Genomic DNA, 19903 nt, shown 5'->3' on the forward strand with positions numbered 1-19903 from the left:
AAACAATGGAAATAGTAAAAATATAGGTAAATACTGTGGATCTTCTTTCAGGTTTTCCAAATTATGTTTGGTGCTGTGTGATAAGATTCTTAATGTATGTAGAGGAAATATTTAAGACAACTATATTACAAGCTAGGGAAGGTAAAGAACTAAAGGAAGGTAAGGTTTTATACATCACTCCAACTGGAATGTTAACACTAGTAGACTGTGGTAAGTTATGCATGTATAAACTTAATACCTAGAAGCAACCACTAAGGAAACTAGCCAAAAAGATACACTCATCAACACTACAGATAACTCAGACTGGAGTTCTAAAAAACGTTCAAGTGGGGTGGGTGCAGTGGCTCCCAAAGTGTAATCTCAGCACTTTGGGAGGCCGAGGCAGGTGGATCACCTGAGGTTAGTAGTTTGAGACTAGCCTGGCCAACATGGTGAAACCCCATCTCTACTAAAAATACAAAAAATTAGCTGGGTGTGGTAGCGAGTGCCTGTAATCTCAGCTACTAGAGAGGGTGAGGCAGGAGAAATGCTTAAACGCAGGAGGCAGAGGTTGCAGTGAACTGAGATTGTGCCATTGCACTCCAGCCTGGGCGACAAAAGCAAAACTCCATCTCAAAAAAAAAAAAAATGCTCAAGTGACACACAGGAAGTGATAGGTTTCGCTGTATCCCCACCCAAATCTCATCTTGAATTGTAACTCCCACAATTCTCACATGTCATGGGAGAACCCAGTGGAGGGTGATTGAATTATGGGGACAGGTCTTTCTGGCGCTGTTCTCATGATAGTGAATGAGTCTCATGAGATCTGATGATTTTGAAAATGGGAGTTTTCCCTGCACAAGCTCTCTTCTCTTGTCTGCCACCATTTGAGATGTGCCATTCACCTTCTGCCATGATTGTGAGGCCTCCTCGGACACGTGGAACTGTAAGTCCAATAAACCTCTTTCTTTTGTAAATTGCCCAGTCTCAGGTATGTCTTTATCAGCAGCATGAGAATGAACTAATACAGTAAATTGGTACCAGGAGTAGGGTGTTGCTGAAAAGATATCCAAAAATGTGGAAGCAACTTTGGAACTGGGTAACAGGCAGATGTTGGAACAATTTGGAGGGCTCAGAAGAAGACAGGAAAATGTGGGAAAGTTTGGACTCTCCTAGAGACTTGTTGAATGGCTTTTTGACAAAAATGCTGATAGTGATATGAACAATAAGGTCCAGGCTGAGGTAGTCTCTGATGGAGATGAGGAACTTGTTGGGCACTGGAGAAAATGTGACTCTTGTTATGTTTTAGTGAAGAGACTGGTGGCATTTTGCCCCTGCCCTAGAGATTTGTGGAACTCTGAACTTGAGAGAGATGATTTAGGGTATCTGTTGGAAGAAATTTCTAAGCAGCAAAGCACTCAAGACATGACTTGGGTGCTGTTAAAGGCATTCAGTTTCATAAGGGAAGTGGAGCATAAAGGTTTGGAAAGTTTGCAGCCTGATGATGTGATAGAAAAGAAAATCACACTTTCTGAGGAGAAATTCAAGATGGCTGCAGAAATTCACATACGTAACGAGGAGCCAAATGTTACTCCCCAAGACAATGTGAAAAATGTCTCCAGAGGATGACAGAGGTCTCCACAGCAGCCCCTCCCATCACAGGCCAGGAGGCCTAGGAGGAAAAAATGGTTTCATGGGCCAGGCCCAGGGTCTCCATGCTGTGTGTAGTCTAGGGACTTGGTGTCCTGTGTCCCAGCCATTCCAGCTGTGACTAAAAGGGGCCAAGATACAGCTCAGGCTGTGGCTTCAGAGGGTGCAAGCCCAAACCCTTGGCAGCTTCCACGTGGTGTTGAGCCTGTAGGTGCCCAGAAGTCAAGAACTGAGGTTTGGGAACCTCTGCCTAGATTTCAAGAGGAGGTATGATATGTCTGAATGTCCAGGCATAAGTTTGCTGCAGGGGCGGGACTCTCACGGACAACCTCTGCTAGGGCAGTATGAAGGGAAATGTGGGGCTGGAGCCCCCTCACACACAGTCCTTACTGGGGCACCACCTAGTGGAGCTGTGAGAAGAGGGCCACCATCCTCCAGACCCCAGAACAGTAGCTCCACCAACAGCTTGCACCGTGCTGCTCGAAAAGCTGCAGACACTCAGCGCCAGCCCATGAAAGCAGCCAGGAGTGGGGCTATACACCGCAAAACAACAGGGGCTGAGCTGCCCAAGACCATGTGAACCCACCTCTTACATTAGTGTGACCTGGATGTGAGCCATGGAGTCAAAGGAGATCATTTTGGAGCTTTAAGATTTGACTGTCCAGCTGGATTGTGGACTTGCATGGGGCCTGTAGCCCCTTTGTTTTGGCCAGTTTATCCCATTTGGAATGGTTGCATTTACGCAATGCCGGTACCTCCACTGTATCTGGGAAATAACTAGTTTGCTTTTGATTTTACAGGCTGTTAGGCAGAAGAGACTTGCTTTGTCTTAGATGAGATGTTGGGACTGTGAACTCTGAGTTAATGCTGAAATGAGTTAAGACTTTGGGGGACTGTTGAGAAGGCATGATAGGTTTTAAAATGTGAGGACATGAGATTTGGGAGGGACTAGGGGAGGAATTATATGGTTTGGCTGTGTCCCCACCTAAATCTCATCTTGACTTGTAACTCCCTCAATTCTCACATGTCATGGGAGGAAACCAGTGGGAGGTGATTGAATTATGGGGGCAGGTCTTTCATTTTTTTTTTTGGAGACGGAGTCTCGGTCTGTAGCCCAGGATGGAGTGTAGTGACGTGATCTCGGCTCACTGCAACCTCCACCTCCCAGGTCCCAGTTCAAGCAATTCTCCTGCCTCAGCCTCCTGAGTATCTGGGATTACAGGCACATGCCACCATGGGGGCAGGTCTTTCTTGCACTGTTCTCATGATGGTGAATGATTCTCATGAGATCTGATGGTTTTAAAAATGGGAGTTTTCCCTGCACAAGCTCTCTTCTCTTGTCTGCCACCATGTGAGATGTGCCTTTCACCTTCTGCCATGATTGTGAGGCCTCCTCAGCCATGTGGAACTGTAAGTCCAATAAGGCTTTCTTTTGTAAATTGCCCTTTCTTGGGTATGTCTTTATCAGCAGCGTGAGAACAAACTAATATAGGAAGATAGGAAAAAGAAAAGAGACAAACGAAAAAGAGAGAAAACAAAGAGAAAAAAATAAATCAGTAGACTAAAGGCTTGAGGCTCCTCTCCAGTGTCTGCCTGCTGCTGAATGCTCTGTAGTGCCTTCACATAGTTGCTTTTTATTTTGCCCAGAGTTTACAGTTGCCATCTCTGGGGCGGGGGGGGGGGGGGTCCAAGGGAGCTGACTCAAACATTAATGGAAGCTGTGTCTCATTAGTTAGTTTTAGTAACAATGCCTTTGGTTTTGTGTGTGTGTCTGTGTTTTGGTTTTTGGTTTTTTTTTTTGAGACAGTCTCGCTCTGTCGCCAGGCTGGAGTGCAGTGGCGCAACCTTGGCTCACTGCAACCTCTGCCTCCTGGGTTCAAGTGATTCCCCTGCCTCAGCCTCCCAAGTAGCTGGGACTACAGGCACACACCACCACGTCCAGCTAATTTTTGTATTTTTTTATTATTATTATACTTTAAGTTTTAGGGTACATGTCCACAATGTGCAGGTTTCTTACATATGTATCCATGCGCCATGTTGGTGTGCTGCACCCATTAACTCGTCATTTAACATTAGGTAAATCTCCTAATGCTATCCCTCCCCCCTCCCCCCACCCCACAACAGTCCCTGGAGTGTGATGTTCCCCTTCCTGTGTCCACGTGTTCTCATTGTTCAATTCCCACCTACGAGTGAGAACATGCGGTGTTTGGTTTTTTGTCCTTGCGATAGTTTACTGAGAATGATGATTTCCAGTTTCATCCATGTCCCTACAAAGGACATGAACTCATCATTTTTTATGGCTCCATAATATTCCATGGTGTATATGTGCCACATTTTCTTAATCCAGTCTATCGTTGTTGGACATTTGGGTTGGTTCCAAGTCTTTGCTATTGTGAATAGTGACGTAATAAACATACGTGTACATGTGTCTTTATAGCAGCATGATTTATAGTCCTTTGGGTATATACCCAGTAATGGGATGGCTGGGTCAAATGGTATTTCTAGTTCTACATCCCAGAGGAATCGCCACTCTGACTTCCACAATGGTTGAACTAGTTTACAGTCCCACCAACAGTGTAAAAGTGTTCCTATTTCTTCACATCCTCTCCAGCACCAGTTGTTTCCTGACTTTTTAATGATCGCCATTCTAACTGGCGTGAGATGGTATCTCATAGTGGTTTTGATTTGCATTTCTCTGATGGCCAGTGATGATGAGCATTTTTTCATGTGTTTTTTGGCTGCATAAATGTCTTCTTTTGAGAAGTGTCTGTTCATATCCTTCGCCCACTATTTGATGGGGTTGTTTGATTTTTTCTTGTAAATTTGTTTGAGTTCATTGTAGATTCTGGATATTAGCCCTTTGTCAGATGAGTAGGTTGCAACAATTTTCTCCCATTTTGTAGGTTTCCTGTTCACTCTGATGGTAGTTTCTTTTGCTGTGCAGAAGCTCTTTAGTTTAATTAGATCCCATTTGTCAATTCTGGCTTTTGTTGCCATTGCTTTTGGTGTTTTAGACATGAAGTCTTTGCCCATGCCTATGTCCTGAATGGTACTGCTTAGGTTTTCTTCTAGGGTTTTTATGGTTTTAGGTCTAACATGTTAAGGCTTTAATCCATCTTGAATTAATTTTTATATAAGGTGTAAGGAAGGGATCCAGTTTCAGCTTTCTACATATGGCTAGCCAGTTTTCCCAGCACCATTTATTAAATAGGGAATCCTTTCCCCATTTCTTGTTTTTGTCAGGTTTGTCAAAGATCAGATAGTTGTAGATACGCGGCATCATTTCTAAGGACTCTGTTCTGTTCCATTGATCTATGTCTCTGTTGTGGTACCAGTACCATGCTGTTTTGGTTACTGTAGCCTTGTAGTATAGTTTGAAGTCAGGTAGTGTGATGCCTCCAGCTTTGTTCTTTTGGCTTAGGATTGACTTGGCGATGCGGGCTCTTTTTTGGTTCCATATGAACTTTATAGTAGTTTTTTCCAATTCTGTGAAGAAAGTCATTGGTAGCTTGATGGGGATGGCATGGAATCTATAAATTACCTTGGGCAGTATAGCCATTTTCACAATATTAATTCTTCCTATCCATGAGCATGGAATGTTCTTCCATTTGTTTGTATCCTCTTTTATTTCATTGAGCAGTGGTTTGTAGTTCTCCTTGAAGAGGTCCCTCACGTCCCTTGTAAGTTGGATTCCTAGGTATTTTATTCTCTTTGAAGCAATTGTGAATGGGAGTTCACTCATGATTTGGCTCTCTGTTTGTCTGTTATTGGTGTACAAGAATGCTTGTGACTTTTGTACATTGATTTTGTATCCTGAGACTTTGCTGAAGTTGCTTATCAGCTTAAGGAGATTTTGGGCTGAGACGATGAGGTTTCCTAGATATACAATCATGTCATCTGCAAACAGGGACAATTTGACTTCCTCTTTTCCTAATTGAATACCCTTTTTTTCCTTCGCCTGCCTGACTGCCCTGGCCAGAACTTCCAACACTATGTTGAATAGGAGTGGCGAGAGAGGGCATCCCTGTCTTGTGCCAGTTTTCAAAGGGAATGCTTCCAGTTTTTGCCCATTCCGTATGATATTGGCTGTGGGTTTGTCATAGATAGCTCTTATTATTTTGAGATATGTCCCATCAATGCCTAATTTATTGAGAGTTTTTGGCATGAAGTCTTGTTGAATTTTGTCAAAGGCCTTTTCTGCATCTATTGAGATAATCATGTGGTTTTTGTCTTTGGTTCTATTTATAAGCTGGATTACATTTATTGATTTGCATATGTTGAACCAGCCTTGCATCCCAGGGATAAAGCCCACTTGATCATGGCGGATAAGCTTTTTGATGTGCTGCTGGATTCGGTTTGCCAGTATTTTATTGAGGATTTTTGCATCAATGTTCATCAATGATATTGCTCTAAAATTCTCTTTTTTGGTTGTGTCTCTGCCAGGCTTTGCTATCAGGATGATGATAGCCTCATAAAATGAGTTAGGGAGGATTCCCTCTTTTTCTATTGATGGGAATAGTTTCAGAAGGAATGGTACCATTTCTTCCTTGTATCTCTGGTAGAATTCGACTGTGAATCCATCTGGTCCTGGGCTCTTTTTGGTTGGTAAGCTATTGATTATTGCCACAATTTCAGAGCCTGTTATTGGTTTATTCAGAGATTCAACTTCTTCCTGGTTTAGTCTTGGGAGGGTGTATATACTGAGGAATTTATCCATTTCTTCTAGATTTTCTAGTTTATTTGCATAGAGGTGTTTGTAGTATTCTCTCATGGTAGATTGTATTTCTGTGGGATCAGTGGTGATATCCCCTTTATCATTTTTTTATTGCGTCTATTTCATTCTTCTCTCTTTTCTTCTTTATTAGTCTTGCTAGCGGTCTATCAATTTTGTTGATCTTTTCAAAAAACCAGCTCCTGGATTCATTAATTTTTTGAAGGGTTTTTTGTGTCTCTACTTCCTTCAGTTCTGCTCTGATTGTAGTTATTTCTTGCCTTCTGCTAGCTTTCGAATGCGTTTACTCTTGCTTTTCTAGTTATTTTAATTATGATGTTAGGGTGTCAATTTTAGATCTTTCCTGCTTTCTCCTGTGGGCATTTAGTGCTATAAATTTCCCTCTACACCCTCCTTTGAATGTGTCCCAGAGATTCTGGTATGTTGTGTCTTTGTTCTCATTGGTTTCAAAGAACATCTTTATTTCTGCCTTCATTTCGCTATGTACCCAGTAGTCATTCAGGAGCAGGTTGTTCAGTTTCCATGTAGTTGAGGGGTTTTGAGTGAGCTTCTTAATCCTGAGTTCTAGTTTGATTGCACTGTGGTCTGAGAGACAGTTTGTTATAATTTCTGTTCTTTTACATTTACTGAGGAGAGCTTTACTTCCAACTATGTGGTCAGTTTTGGAATAGGTATGGTGTGGTAATGAAAAAAATGTATATTCTGTTGATTTGGGGTGGAGAGTTCTGTAGATGTCTATTAGGTCCACTTGGTGCAGAGCTGAGTTCAATTCCTGGGTGTCCTTGTTAACTTTCTGTCTCGTTGATCTGTCTAATGTTGACAGTGGGGTGTTAAAATCTCCCATTATTATTGTGTGGGAGTCTAAGTCTCTTTCTAGGTCACTCAGGACTTGCTTTATGAATCTGGGTGCTCCTGTATTGGGTGCATATATATTTAGGATAGTTAGCTCTTCTTGTTGAACTGATCCCTTTACCATTATGTAATGGCCTTCTTTGTCTCTTTTGATCTTTGTTGGTTTGAAGTCTATTTTATTAGAGACTAGGATTGCAACCCCTGCCTTTTTTTGTTTTCCATTTGCTTGGTAGATCTTCCTCCATCCCTTTATTTTGAGTCTATGTGTGTCTCTGCACGTCAGATGGGTTTCCTGAATACAGCACACTGATGGGTCTTGACTCCTTATCCAATTTGCCAGTCTGTGTCTTTTAATTGGAGCATTTAGCCCATTTACATTTAAAGTTAATATTGTTATGTGTGAATTTGATCCTGTCATTATGATGTTAGTTGGTTATTTTGCTCGTTAGTTGATGCAGTTTCTTCCTAGCCTCGATGGTCTTTACAATTTGGCATGTTTTTGCAGTGGCTGGTACCGGTTGTTCCTTTCCATGTTTAGTGCTTCCTTCAGGAGCTCTTTCAGGGAAGGCCTGGTGGTGACAAAATCTCTCAGCATTTGCTTGTCTGTAAAGTATTTTATTTCTCCTTCACTTATGAAGCTTAGTTTGGCTGGATATGAAATTCTGGGTTGAAAATTCTTTTCTTTAAGAATGTTGAATATTGGCCCCCATTCTCTTCTGGCTTGTAGAGTTTCTGCCAAGAGATGAACTGTTAGTCTGATGGGCTTCCCTTTGTGGGTAACCCGACCTTTCTCTCTGGCCGTCCTTAATATTTTTCCCTTCATTTCAACTTTGGTATATCTGACAATTATGGGTCTTGGAGTTGCTCTTCTTTAGGAGTATCTTTGTGGCGTTCTCTGTATTTCCTGAATCTGAATGTTGGCCTGCCTTGCTAGATTCGGGAAGTTCTCCTGGATAATATCTTGCAGAGTGTTTTCCAACTTGGTTCCATTCTCCCTGTCACTTTCAGGTACACCAATCAGATGTAGGTTTGGTCTTTTCACATAGTCCCATATTTCTTGGAGGCTTTGTTCGTTTCTTTTTATTCTTTTTTCTCTAAACTTCCCTTCTCGCTTCATTTCATTCATTTCATCTTCCATCACTGATACCCTTTCTTCCAGTTGATCACATCAGCTCCTGAGGCTTCTGCATTCTTCACGTAGTTCTCGGAACTTGGCTTTCAGCTCCATCAGCTCCTTTAAGCACTTCTCTGCATTGGTTATTCCAGTTATACATTCGTCTAATTTTTTTTCAGAGTTTTTAACTTCTTTGCCATTGGTTTGAATTTCCTCCTGTAGCTCAGAGTAGTTTATTGCCTGAAGCCTTCTTCTCTCAACTAACTTCTCTCAAGTTATTCTCCGTCCAGCTTTGTTCTGTTGCTGGTGAGGAACTGCATTCCTTTGGAGGAGGAGATGCACTCTGCTTTTTAGAGTTTCCAGTTTTTCTGCTCTGTTTTCTCCCCATCTTGTAGTTTTTTCTGCTTTTAGTCTTTGATGATGGTGATGTACAGATGGGTTTTTGGTGTGGGTGTCCTTTCTGTTTGTTAGTTTTCCTTCTAACAGACAGGACCCTCAGCTGCAGGTCTGTTGGAGTTTGCTAGAGGTCCACTCCAGACCCTGTTTGTCTGGGTGTCAGCAGCAGTGGCTGCAGAACAGCAGATTTTCGTGAACCACAAATTCAGCTGTCTTGACCGTTCCTCTGGAAGTTTTGTCTCAGAGGAGTACCTGGCCAAGTGAGGTGTCAGTCCGCCCCTACTGGGGTGTGCCTCCCAGTTAGGCCACTTGGGGGTCACGGAGCCACTTTAGGAGGCATTCTGTCCGTTCTCACATCTCCAGCTGCGTGCTGGGAGAACCACCACTCTCTTCAAAGCTGTCAGACAGGGACATTTAAATCTGCAGAGGTTACTGCTGACTTTTTGTTTGTCTGTGCCCTGCCCCCAGAGGTGGAGCCTACAGAGGCAGGCAGGCCTCCTTGAGCTGTGGTGGGCTCCACCCAGTTCGAGCTTCCTGGCTGCTTTGTTTACCTAAGCAAGCCTGGGCAATGGCAGGTGCCCCTCCCCCAGCCTCGCTGCCACCTTGCAGTTTGATCTCAGACTGCTGTGCTAGCAATCAGCGAGACTCCATGGGCGTGGACCCTCCGAGCCAGGTGTGGGACACAATCTCCTGATTGCTGTTTTCCAAGTCCGTTGGAAAAGCGCAGTATTAGGGTGGGAGTGACCCGATTTTCCAGGTGCCGTCTGTCACCCCTTTTTTGACTAGGAAAGGGAACTCCCTGATCCCTTGCACTTCCTGAGTGAGGCAATGCCTCGCCCTGCTTCGGCTCGCGCATGGTGTGCTGCACCCACTGTCCTGCACCCACCGTTTGGCACTCCCTAGTGAGATGAACCTGGTACCTCAGATGGAAATGCAGAAATCACCCATCTTCTGCATCGCTCACGCTGGGAGCTGTAGACTGGAGCTGTTCCTATTCAGCCATCTTGGCTCCACCAAAATAATCTAATTTTTGTATTTTTAGTAGAGATGCAGTTTCCTCATGTTGGCCAGGATGGTCTAGATCTCTTGACCATGTGCTCCGCTCGCCTTGGCCTCCCAAAGTGCCGGGATTACAGGCGTGAGCCACTGCGCCCAGCCCAATGCTTTTTATTCATAACTAGGTTTAGATTTATTAAAGAAGCACTCTTACATAAACAGCATGAGTATCTGTGCAGCTATTAAATATGTTCCATAACTCTCAATTTGGAAATCTCAAATAAATTTCTTTCATAAAGTAAATTTCATTATTTTGATATATTATTCAAAATAAAATTCCATTCCTTTTTATGTTCTTATATATGAGAACACAGAGAGGTACAGGAAAAAGTATCAAACCAGATGTATGAAACAGAAACCAATTCAGCTCTTGGTCACTGAGGACACCTACTGGCTCATTTGTGGCAGTGATTTTGTGCAGAATGTATTATGGAAGTGAGGGAGCATCAGCATCCTAACATAAGTTCATTTCTTTACCCCAAGTTCAGATGAAATAAAGGCACTTTCTTCATGCTGGGTGTTAGCAGTATACTCAGCATGAGCAAAACCAAGCCCATGTCAACCCCTCCAAACCTGGTCCTCTTCCAGTGTTCCCCATCTCATTGAATGTTGCCACCATCCATCCAGATGCAGAAGTCAGAGACTAGGTGTCATGCCTATACCCCACTCCTCCTCTCTCCTCCATATCCAGTCCATCACCAAGTTTCGTTGATTTTTACTCCCAAATATCTTTATCCACATCTCTCATCTCCACCTCCACCTCTCTAAGTTATCTTCACCACCTCTCATCCAGACACTCTTTGAAAGCACTTACTATGTTCTTTCTATGTATAACATCATTCTGATAACTTCCCTTACATTAACTCATTTAATCTCACATTGACCGTTATCAGCTCAAGCAGCACTGTCTTCTCAGGAAGGAGCTTTGACTGTAGATTTGAGAATTCTTTTCTAATGTAAGCATCTAGTGCTATAAATGTCCCTCTAAGCAATGCTTTAGCTAACATTCCATAAATTATGATATGTTGCATTTTCATTTTTTGTTCAGTTCAAAATATTCTCTAATTTCCCATGAAATTTCCTTTTAACCCTTTGATTATTTAGAAGTAGTTTTTAAATTTCCAAGTATTTAAGTATTTTTCCATTTATTTGTCTGTTACTGATTTCAAATTTAATTCCATGTAATCAAGGACCGTATATTATATGATTCCAATTCTTTTAAATTTGTCTAGGTTTGTTTTCTGACCCAGGACTGTCTATCTTGGTGACTATTCCGTATGTACTGAAGAGAATGTGTATTTTACTATTTTGAGGTGAAGTGTTATGTGAATATCAATCTAATCCAGTTTGTTGATATGTTATACAGTTCTCTTACATCCTTACTAATTTTCTGTCTGCTTGTCCTATATTACTGAGAGAGAAGTGTTAAACTCCCCAACTATAATGGAGGCCCCAACTATAATTGTGACTTTGCCGGTTTCTCTTTTCAGTTCTAACCATTTTTATTTCTAGTATGTTAAATTTCGGATGTTAGGTATGTACCCACTTAGGATTACTATGTCTTCTTAGTGAACCATCTCTTTTATCACTATGTAGTGCCTGAAGTCTACTTTGAATGGTATATCTTTTCCCATCCTTTTTTTTCTCTTAAGCTACCTATAGCATAATATTTAAGGTGGGCTTCTTATATATAACATATAGGTCAGTCTCTCTCACTGTGGTTTTCATTTGCATTTCCCTGATGACTTCTTACATGTTGACTATCTTTTTTTACTTCTAGTGGTTTTTGATATTTCTTTTTTGAAGAGGCTATTCAAGTCTTTTGTCCCTTTAGAAAACTGAGTTATCTTTTTATTTCTTGGATATCTTCGACTTGTTCCTGGTCTTAGGAAAAAAGTGTTCAGTATTTCACTGTTAAGTATGATAATGCTAGTTTTAGGTTTTTTCTTGTTGCATTTTACCAATTTGAGGGATCTCCCTTCTATTCCTAGTTTGTAGATAATTTTTTAAAAATCATAAATGGGTGTTGAAATTTGTCAAATGCTTTTTCCTTACCTCTTAAGATGATTATATGATTTTTCTTATGGCAAATTATAATGATTGATTTTCAAATGTTAAAGGTGATTACCCGGGAATGTACATTTGAATTCCTGAAATAAACCCCAATTGGTTATGACATAATGTCCTTTTTATATATTGCTAGATTCAATTTAATAATATTTTGTTTAGAATTTTACTTTCTATATCTATGAAGGATACTGTCTGGTAATTTTCCTTTCTTGTAATGTCTTGTCATATTTTGGGGTCATGTTTTTTCTGGCCTTATGAAATAAGCTGGGAAGCATTTCTCCTTCATCTGTTCCTTGGAAGAATTTGTATAAGATTGGTATTATTTCTTCTTTAAATGTTTGAAGAAATTCACAAGTGAAGCCACCTAGGCCTGAAGTTTTCTTTGTGGCAAGATTTTTTTTTAATTATAGGTTTAATATCCTTAACAGAGGTTATTCACATTTTCTATTTCTTCTTATGCCAGTTTCGGTAAATTATGGTTCTCCAGGAATTTATCTATTTCATCAATGTTATCAAATTTACTGGTATAAAGCTGTTTATAATATCTCCTTATTGGCCTCTTAGTGTGTGAAGGATCTGTGATAATGTCGGTATTTCCATGTCAGATGTTAATAGTTTGTTTTCTTTTACTTTTTAAAAAATGTCTTAATAGTCTCACTATGCATCTTTCAGTTTTATTAATGTTTTCAAAGAATCAACTTTTGTCTTTTTTTAAATTTTCTCTTTGGTTCATCTGTTTTCTAGTTCATTAATTTCTACTCTTATCTGTATTATTTCCTACTTTCTACTTTCTTCAGGTTTAACTCACTCTTCTTTTTCTAGCCTCTTGATTTGCTAGCTTAGATCACTGACTTTTAAATCTTTTATCTTTTTTCTAATATATGCAATTAAAACTATAAATTTCTATCTAAGTACTGTTTAACCTGTATCTCATTTAAAAAATGAATTTTTTAAAGAGTCATTAAAACTTTTCTTTGGTACTAGGTAAAAAATACTCTCTTAGGAATTGGGGAGGAGTTGAATGGAAAAGAATCTAAGGGAATGTTTCTCCATAATCCTAGTATGAATTGATTTACTTCTCAGTAAGCTTACCTTATTACCATCAAATAGACAGAGGCGTACATGTCTGCTGAGAACCTGTATGCTCATTCCTGGAAGAGGAATCATTTTACAGTGCCATAATGTCAGAATCAATGAAATACGACTTGGTCTCGACCTAATCTGAAAGAAAAATCAGTTATAAAAAAGTTTATTTTTATGATTTCTAACACAAATCTGTCTTTTGTAAATTCAGCTTATGAAAATGTATACAGAATTTTTAAAAAAGAAAAAATTTACATATATACAATAAAAGTTTCAATACTCTGTTCATTGAAAATTAAAATCAGTCATTTTAGGTAAATTTTTCATAGAGTTACATTTGAAATATTTGCATTTTTCTTAAATACTTAAAAACTGTGATGAAAGGAACAATAAATACTGGCAGGTAAAATGTATATGATCTATGACTATAGAATCACTGTATTCCAGTCCCAGTTCACTCCTACAGAATGTGGGTAAGTGCAGAAGGCTAATGCAGCATAAAACCAACGCCACGTGGCATTAAGATTATACCACTATTTTTTATTCCAAGCAATTATCTACATAGTTCCTTAGTTTCTTAACAGGCGTTTTAACAGAGAGAATGCACTATCTGATATATTTATTCAGATCTACTTCATAGGTATAATTCAGATTGTGAGTAAATAAATTGGCATTCTGATTTTTTTATTTTTTAAGAACAGCTTCAATTAATTAAACTTTACATTCTTCTTTTTGGTCATAAGCCTTTTCATTTAAATAACTTATATTAGACTGGGACTGGTGGCTCACACTTGTAATCCTAGCACTTTGGGAGGGATAGGAGGGCAGATTACTTGAGCTCAGGAGTTTGAGACCAGCCTGGCAACGTGGCAAAACCCCATCTTTACAAAAAATACAAAAATTATCTGGGCATGGTGGTGTAGGCCTGTGGCCCCAGCTACTCAGGAAGCTTAAGTGGGAGGGTTGTTTGAGCCCAGGAGTTTGAGGTTACAGTGAGCCATGATCACACCACTGCCCTCCAGCCTGGGTGACAGAGGGAGACCCTGTCTCAAAAATACTACTACTACTGCTACTACTACTATAAATGATAATAATGGCTAACATCTATTGAGTTATTTTCATATGCCAGGCATTATTCAAAACCCTTCACACACATAATTTTCAAAATAACTTTATGTTGGAAGCATTACTATTACTCCATTTTTACAGATGAAGAAATTGAGGCAAAGAATGATTAAGATAGAAACCTAGTATTATTTCCTTTCTCACAATGAGAGAAGAGTGCAATGGAGAAGAGAAACAAGATAAAGTCAAGGTAGCAAGTCCAAATTCTGCCTTAGTTATAAAAATATCGCTATTTCAAAATTATCATAAACAATTTTTTGTTTTTTATAATTCATTAGTCAATTAATGTGTTGTTTGTCTACTTGCAACCATGACAAAATCTGGAAGAGTTACAGTTTTACTGATAGTAACTATACTTACAGTGCCTTCTGTAGCATCCCACATCAGATCTCTGAAGGCCAGTTGTGAAGGCATGAGCTCTGGTTGTAAGAAGTAACTTGCTCGAAATTGATTCCCTGAAAAAATCATTTTTTCTTCATTTTCTTACAAAGAAAGAAACTCAAAATCAAAAATCCATAATGTTATGCTATGAACTAGAGTAAAGGCACTTCCAAAATGCCACGCTGCTTACTAAGAACTTGCTTTCCAAAATAGAAGCACCAGTATAGATTTATGGATTAAAAACAGCAGTATGAAACTTACAGATACAAACACATAAAAGATCATCTTAAAGTTCCTTTAAGAAAGACTTTTAGGCCAATAATATGCCCCATGACGACAACAATTCATTCAAATATTTTTGTAAAATGCAGAAATCTGTGAGCACTTTTTGGAGACTTCAGAAGAAACACATAGTCGTTAGTTTTACTTCTGAACACAAAAGCATTTTATGCTCTTCTTCCATGCTTTTATCATGAATAATACTCATAATAACATCATTTATCCATTCAAGAAATAATTTTTGAGTTTCTACTCTTGCCAGATACTACACCAGGTTCTAGAAATACAAAGATAAATCAGAGATATGTCCCCTGCCCTCCATAGTTTACAGTTGAATGGGAGGAAAATTTTTTTTAGGAAATAGACAAGCAAATAAATAAAATAATTATTAGGGGACAAAGAGCTATAAAGGGTGTTCATATGAATGGGAGTAAGGGAAACCCACATTACTCAAGGAAGGCATCTCTGGGAAGGCAGAATTTACACTGAGACCTGAAGGATGAAAACATGGGAATTTAGGGAGTACTGGGAAGAACCTTCCCAGCAAAGGCAACCTCAAAGCAGCCCTTCCATGACAACTCAACAACTCAAGGTATACAGGACACCCCTCGTCCCACAGCATGATTCCTCTTTAAAATGAGCTTATAGACAAAAGTTGCCAAGTACAGGGAAAGCCAAGAATGAGTAAGGAAAATGAAAATTCCAAATGGAGATAATTCTTTGGAAAAGTCTTGCTGGGAAGAAGATCAGAGAAAAGGAGGTTTTGGCTAGAATGGGATAGGATTCAAGGGGCTGATCCTTAAAGGTAGGGAGAATTAGGTGTGCTGACAGCACAGATGAGGGAATGAACCAGTGTGGGGAAGGTGGGCCAGCTAAAGACACAGGAAAGGGCTGAAAATTAAAGGAGTCACATTTTTGAAAAAAAGAAAGGGGCTGGAACCCGGAGCACTGGTAAACAGGCTGGCCTCTGATAGGATCAGGGATCTTTCTTCACTGTCATAGGAAGGATGAGGAAAAGATGAGCACCAAAGAGATGTGAGATTCAACATCTTCTTCAACAATGTGTTTTTCCTGTGATAGAAAAATTAGACGTGGATCTTGACTGCTTTGCTGAAAGAGTGCAGTGGCTGATAGGCACGCATTACCTTCCTCCAGAAGCTGTGAGAGTGTGGAAGGCCTGAACCCTGCAGGAATAGCTCCCATCGTGGTTAACACATCAACAGTGTTTATCTGCTGAAGATAGTAACATCAAAATGGATTTGTTTTCAGTCATGTTTCTGCATCTCTATAATACTTTCTCCTTATCACTAGAATAACTATAACCCAAAAAAGAAAAATATAAACATACAGACTTTAGTGGAAGAATAATACTATTTGGCCCCAAATTCCTGAGAGGATGCCATCACAGCACCCTGGCCTCTCCTAAGGACCTAAGCCCCATACAGTGCCCAGTGTGCAGAGCTGTGTGTTCTGGAGCAGCTGCCACAAGTACACCCTTATCAAAATGTCCCTGCTCCTGTCCTGCTCCACCCTGCGCTTCCATTTCACAGGTAAGTTAATGTCTATTGGCAAATCATATGCACTGAACAATTAATGGATTTTTTTTGTATACACATACACACAACTCATAGACACACACCCTCACACATACAAGCATGTACTTATAAGAAATAAATAAAGAAAAAGGTCAGGAAGGATACTTACTAAATTGTTAACGGTGATTACTTATGAGTTTGAGGAGGAGAATTTTCATTTGGCTATGTAATTATTTTTTTGTTTTTTGAGATGGAGTCTCGCTCTGTCGCCCAGGCTGGAGTACAGTGGCGTATTCTCAGCTCACTGCAACCTCCGCCTCCCAGGTTCAAGCAATTCTCCTGCCTCAACCTCCCCAGGAGCTGGAACTACAGACATGCGCTACCACGCCCAGCTAATTTTTGTATTTTTAGTCAAGGTGAGGTTTCGCTGTGTTGACCAGGCTGGACTTGAACTCTAGACCTCAGGTGATCCATCCGACTTGGCCTCCCAAAGTGCTGGGATTACAGGTGTGAGCCACTGTGCCCGGCCTGTACTTTTTTTTTAATGACAGAATTATGGATCATTTCTTCCTTTAAAAAAATTTAATTAATTACTTTTTTTTTTTTAAGACAGGGTCTTGCCCTGTCGCTCATGCTCTGGAGTGCAGTGGCACAATCACAGCTCACTACAGCCTTGACTTCCCAAGCTCATGCAATCCACCCACCTCAGCCTCCCGAGTAGCTGGGACTACAGGCATGGGCCACCAAACCTGGCTAATTTTTCTTATTTTTTGTAGGATAGGGTCTCACTGTGTTGCTTAAGCTGGTCTTGAATTCCTGGCCTCAAGTGATCCTCCTGCTTCAGCTTCCCAAAATGTTGGGATTACCAGTGTGAGTCACCATGCCTGGCCAATTTCTTACTTTTTATTAAAGCCTTTCAGGATTTTTCGAATAGTAATTAAAATTTAACATCTGTTTCCACTCAAATGATAGGAAAGCACGATCAATGAGAATGTTTCCAAGCCCTCGAGTGACACCATGAATAAGATTATCTATTCTTTTTGTACAAAAAAAAAAACTAATGAGAAATGTTACTTGGAGCACAGGCTTAGAAACCAGAAATATATGTCCTCTGCTCTGTACATTCCATGCCCTGAACCCTGTTTCAGATCCACTGCTATCTTCCACAGTCTCCATCCTGTTTCTCATCAGAGCTATTAGGTAACAAAGCATCATTAATAAGACAGAAGATACCCACCTCTGAGATCACTTTTTGAACAGCACTCCAGTGGGAATCAGTTCTCGGGAGACAAAATAGCAAAGTGAGTCAGGACAGGTTATGCCTATTCACTCAGTTAGGGAACTTCTTTAATCACAGTTTATAATCATCAGTAAGTTTTGAAAACCTAACAGTTTCCAGATGAAAACAAGGTAGAACTAAATGTATTAAAAATAATTACAAAATTAAAATAGTAATGATCTTTAAGCAGACAATAGTATGAAAAGCTCTCCAGGTATAAGCTGTCTCCATTTCAAGAAAGTATTGAATTAGTTATAATAGTAAAAATAAACAAATAAAATGTTTCCTAAACCTACTTTGATATCCTTTCCCACTTTTGTACCTTTGCTTAACTTCTGCTCCATCTGCTGTTTCATCTACCACCTCTACATCTTCTTCACTGCCCTCTTCACTTGATTCTTGGCCTTCTTCTTCACTATAAGGCTAAAAAACCATTGAAATGTGAAGTGCTTTTTAACTAATGCAAAAAACAACCAATAAAAATACCAGTACTGCCATCTAACCCTCCGGTAAAAACAAAAACATGCTTTTCTGTTTAAAAAGAAAAAACAAAAGCATCAGTACTTTCAGAAAATCTCGAGCATAGACGGGAACTTAGTATATATGATGAGCATATAAAACTCAGTGGGAAATAAATTTTCAAAACATGGTTAATAACTTCGCTATTTGGAAAAATAAGAACTGAGATAGACAGCAAGTTTAATCAAAATAAATTCCAGATGGAATTTGCTTAAATAAAAAAGAAAAGATGTAAAGATAAAAATAAAAGAAATATAAAAGCATTAGAAGAAAATCTAGAGATGGGGAAGCCCTTTCCAATCACGATACAAAATCAAAAATCAGAAGTGGAAACACTGACAGATTTAGCTACATAAGAAATAAACATGACCTAAAGTCAACAAAGAAAATATCTAACACATAAGCAAATCCCGAGGGGAAAAAAAGAAAATAGCTCACACAAATATCTAAGGATTAATATCCTGATTATTAAAATATTATAAAAGCTCTTAGAAATCAATGAGTTTTTTAAATCCCTTAGAAAAAAATATCCAAAAGAACTGAAAAGGTACCAACACATAAAAATGATAAGCACTCAAGGTGATAGAAATCTCAAATACCCTGACTTGATCATTACACAATCCATACAAGTAAAAAGCACTCACACAAATACATAAAATATTATGTATCAATAAAGAAAACTGAAAGTGCCATTCACAAAGACACACAAATGGTCATAAAGCATATGAGATGATGCTTAACCTCATTAGGAGTACAGTAAATGCACATTAAACCACTAATGACACTTTTTTTGCTGGTCATATTGGCAAAAATTTTAAAGATTGCTAACAGCCATCACTGGCAATTGTGTGAGGAAACAGCACTCTCTGATTGTTAGAGGTGGGAGTACAAATTGGCATAACTTTTCTAAGAGGCAAATTGGAAAAATAAATCAAAATATAAAGGTATAAACCCTTTGAACCAGTGATGAACATCTAGGAATTTATCTAAGGGGATAATCGGGCAAGTGTGCAAAGATGCACGCAGGCTTGATGACAACACAAGTTGCTGGCTGGCTACCACCTATTCCCCACCTCCTCTTTCAAACGAAATCCCTGATTTAACAATGATCCAGTTAAAAGACTACATTTCCCAAGACTTCCTTGCAGCTAAGTGTTGCCAGAGAACTAAATGCTGGTCAGTGAGCAACAACTGAAAGTTTTTTTGTGTAACTTCCAAGAAACCTTCTTAAAAAGGCAGCAGCTTATGCCTTTTGACTTCTTTCCCCTTTTGCTCCTTGGAATCCTTAAAAGATCCAGCAGCTGACTTAAAACTAAAGAGATAACTCTAGGCAGAGCAGCCTCACATCAGAAACAGGATAAAATACTGGATAGGATCTTAACCAATGCTTGATTGCTTTTCTCCACACTTTTATGCTTGAGAGAAATACGCTTCTACCTTATTTAAGCTACTTTTGGGGGGGATCTTTTTGCAACTGACAGCAGATGCTAATCCCATGTTCTTTGCAACATAATCAATAGTGATTATAGGTTGGAAACAACTTAAATGACCATCTAAATGAGATTAGAAGACTTGATACCATTGAGAAAGATGATCTAGACCTGCCCTATGTAATACAACAGCCCTTTGGTCACATGTAGCTAGTGAGCTCTTGAAATTAGTCCAAACTGAGAAGTGCTGTAAATGTAAAACACAAATTGGATTTTGAACTTAATGTTAAAAAAGCAAAATGACTCAATATTTTAAAATATTGATTATATGTCAAAATAGTATTTTTGATATACTGGATAATATAAAATATATTATTAAAAATAATTCTACCTGTTTCTTTTTACTTTTTAAAAATGTGTGTA

At 39.3% G+C, this 19903-nt stretch overlaps 1 protein-coding gene across 3 annotated transcripts in view; it reads right to left on the reverse strand.

Moving 5' to 3' along the window:
• Positions 1-19903, reverse strand: part of NPHP1 (nephrocystin 1) — a 90444-nt gene that overhangs the window by 33231 nt on the left and 37310 nt on the right. For 2 of the 3 annotated variants that reach the window (XM_003277712.3, XM_012495732.2), the window contains 5 exons: positions 17854-17954; positions 17490-17532; positions 15863-15947; positions 14418-14512; positions 12942-13070 (listed from right to left, as the gene is read on the reverse strand). In XM_003277712.3, the coding sequence (XP_003277760.2) occupies positions 12942-13070; positions 14418-14512; positions 15863-15947; positions 17490-17532; positions 17854-17954 (453 nt within the window). Of the gene's footprint in view, positions 1-12941; positions 13071-14417; positions 14513-15862; positions 15951-17489; positions 17533-17853; positions 17955-19903 lie in introns of all 3 variants that reach the window. The other variant, XM_003277711.3, reaches the window with a different exon arrangement.

Source organism: Nomascus leucogenys, chromosome 14, assembly GCF_006542625.1.
Source record: "Nomascus leucogenys isolate Asia chromosome 14, Asia_NLE_v1, whole genome shotgun sequence".
Taxonomy (NCBI): Eukaryota; Metazoa; Chordata; class Mammalia; order Primates; family Hylobatidae; genus Nomascus; species Nomascus leucogenys.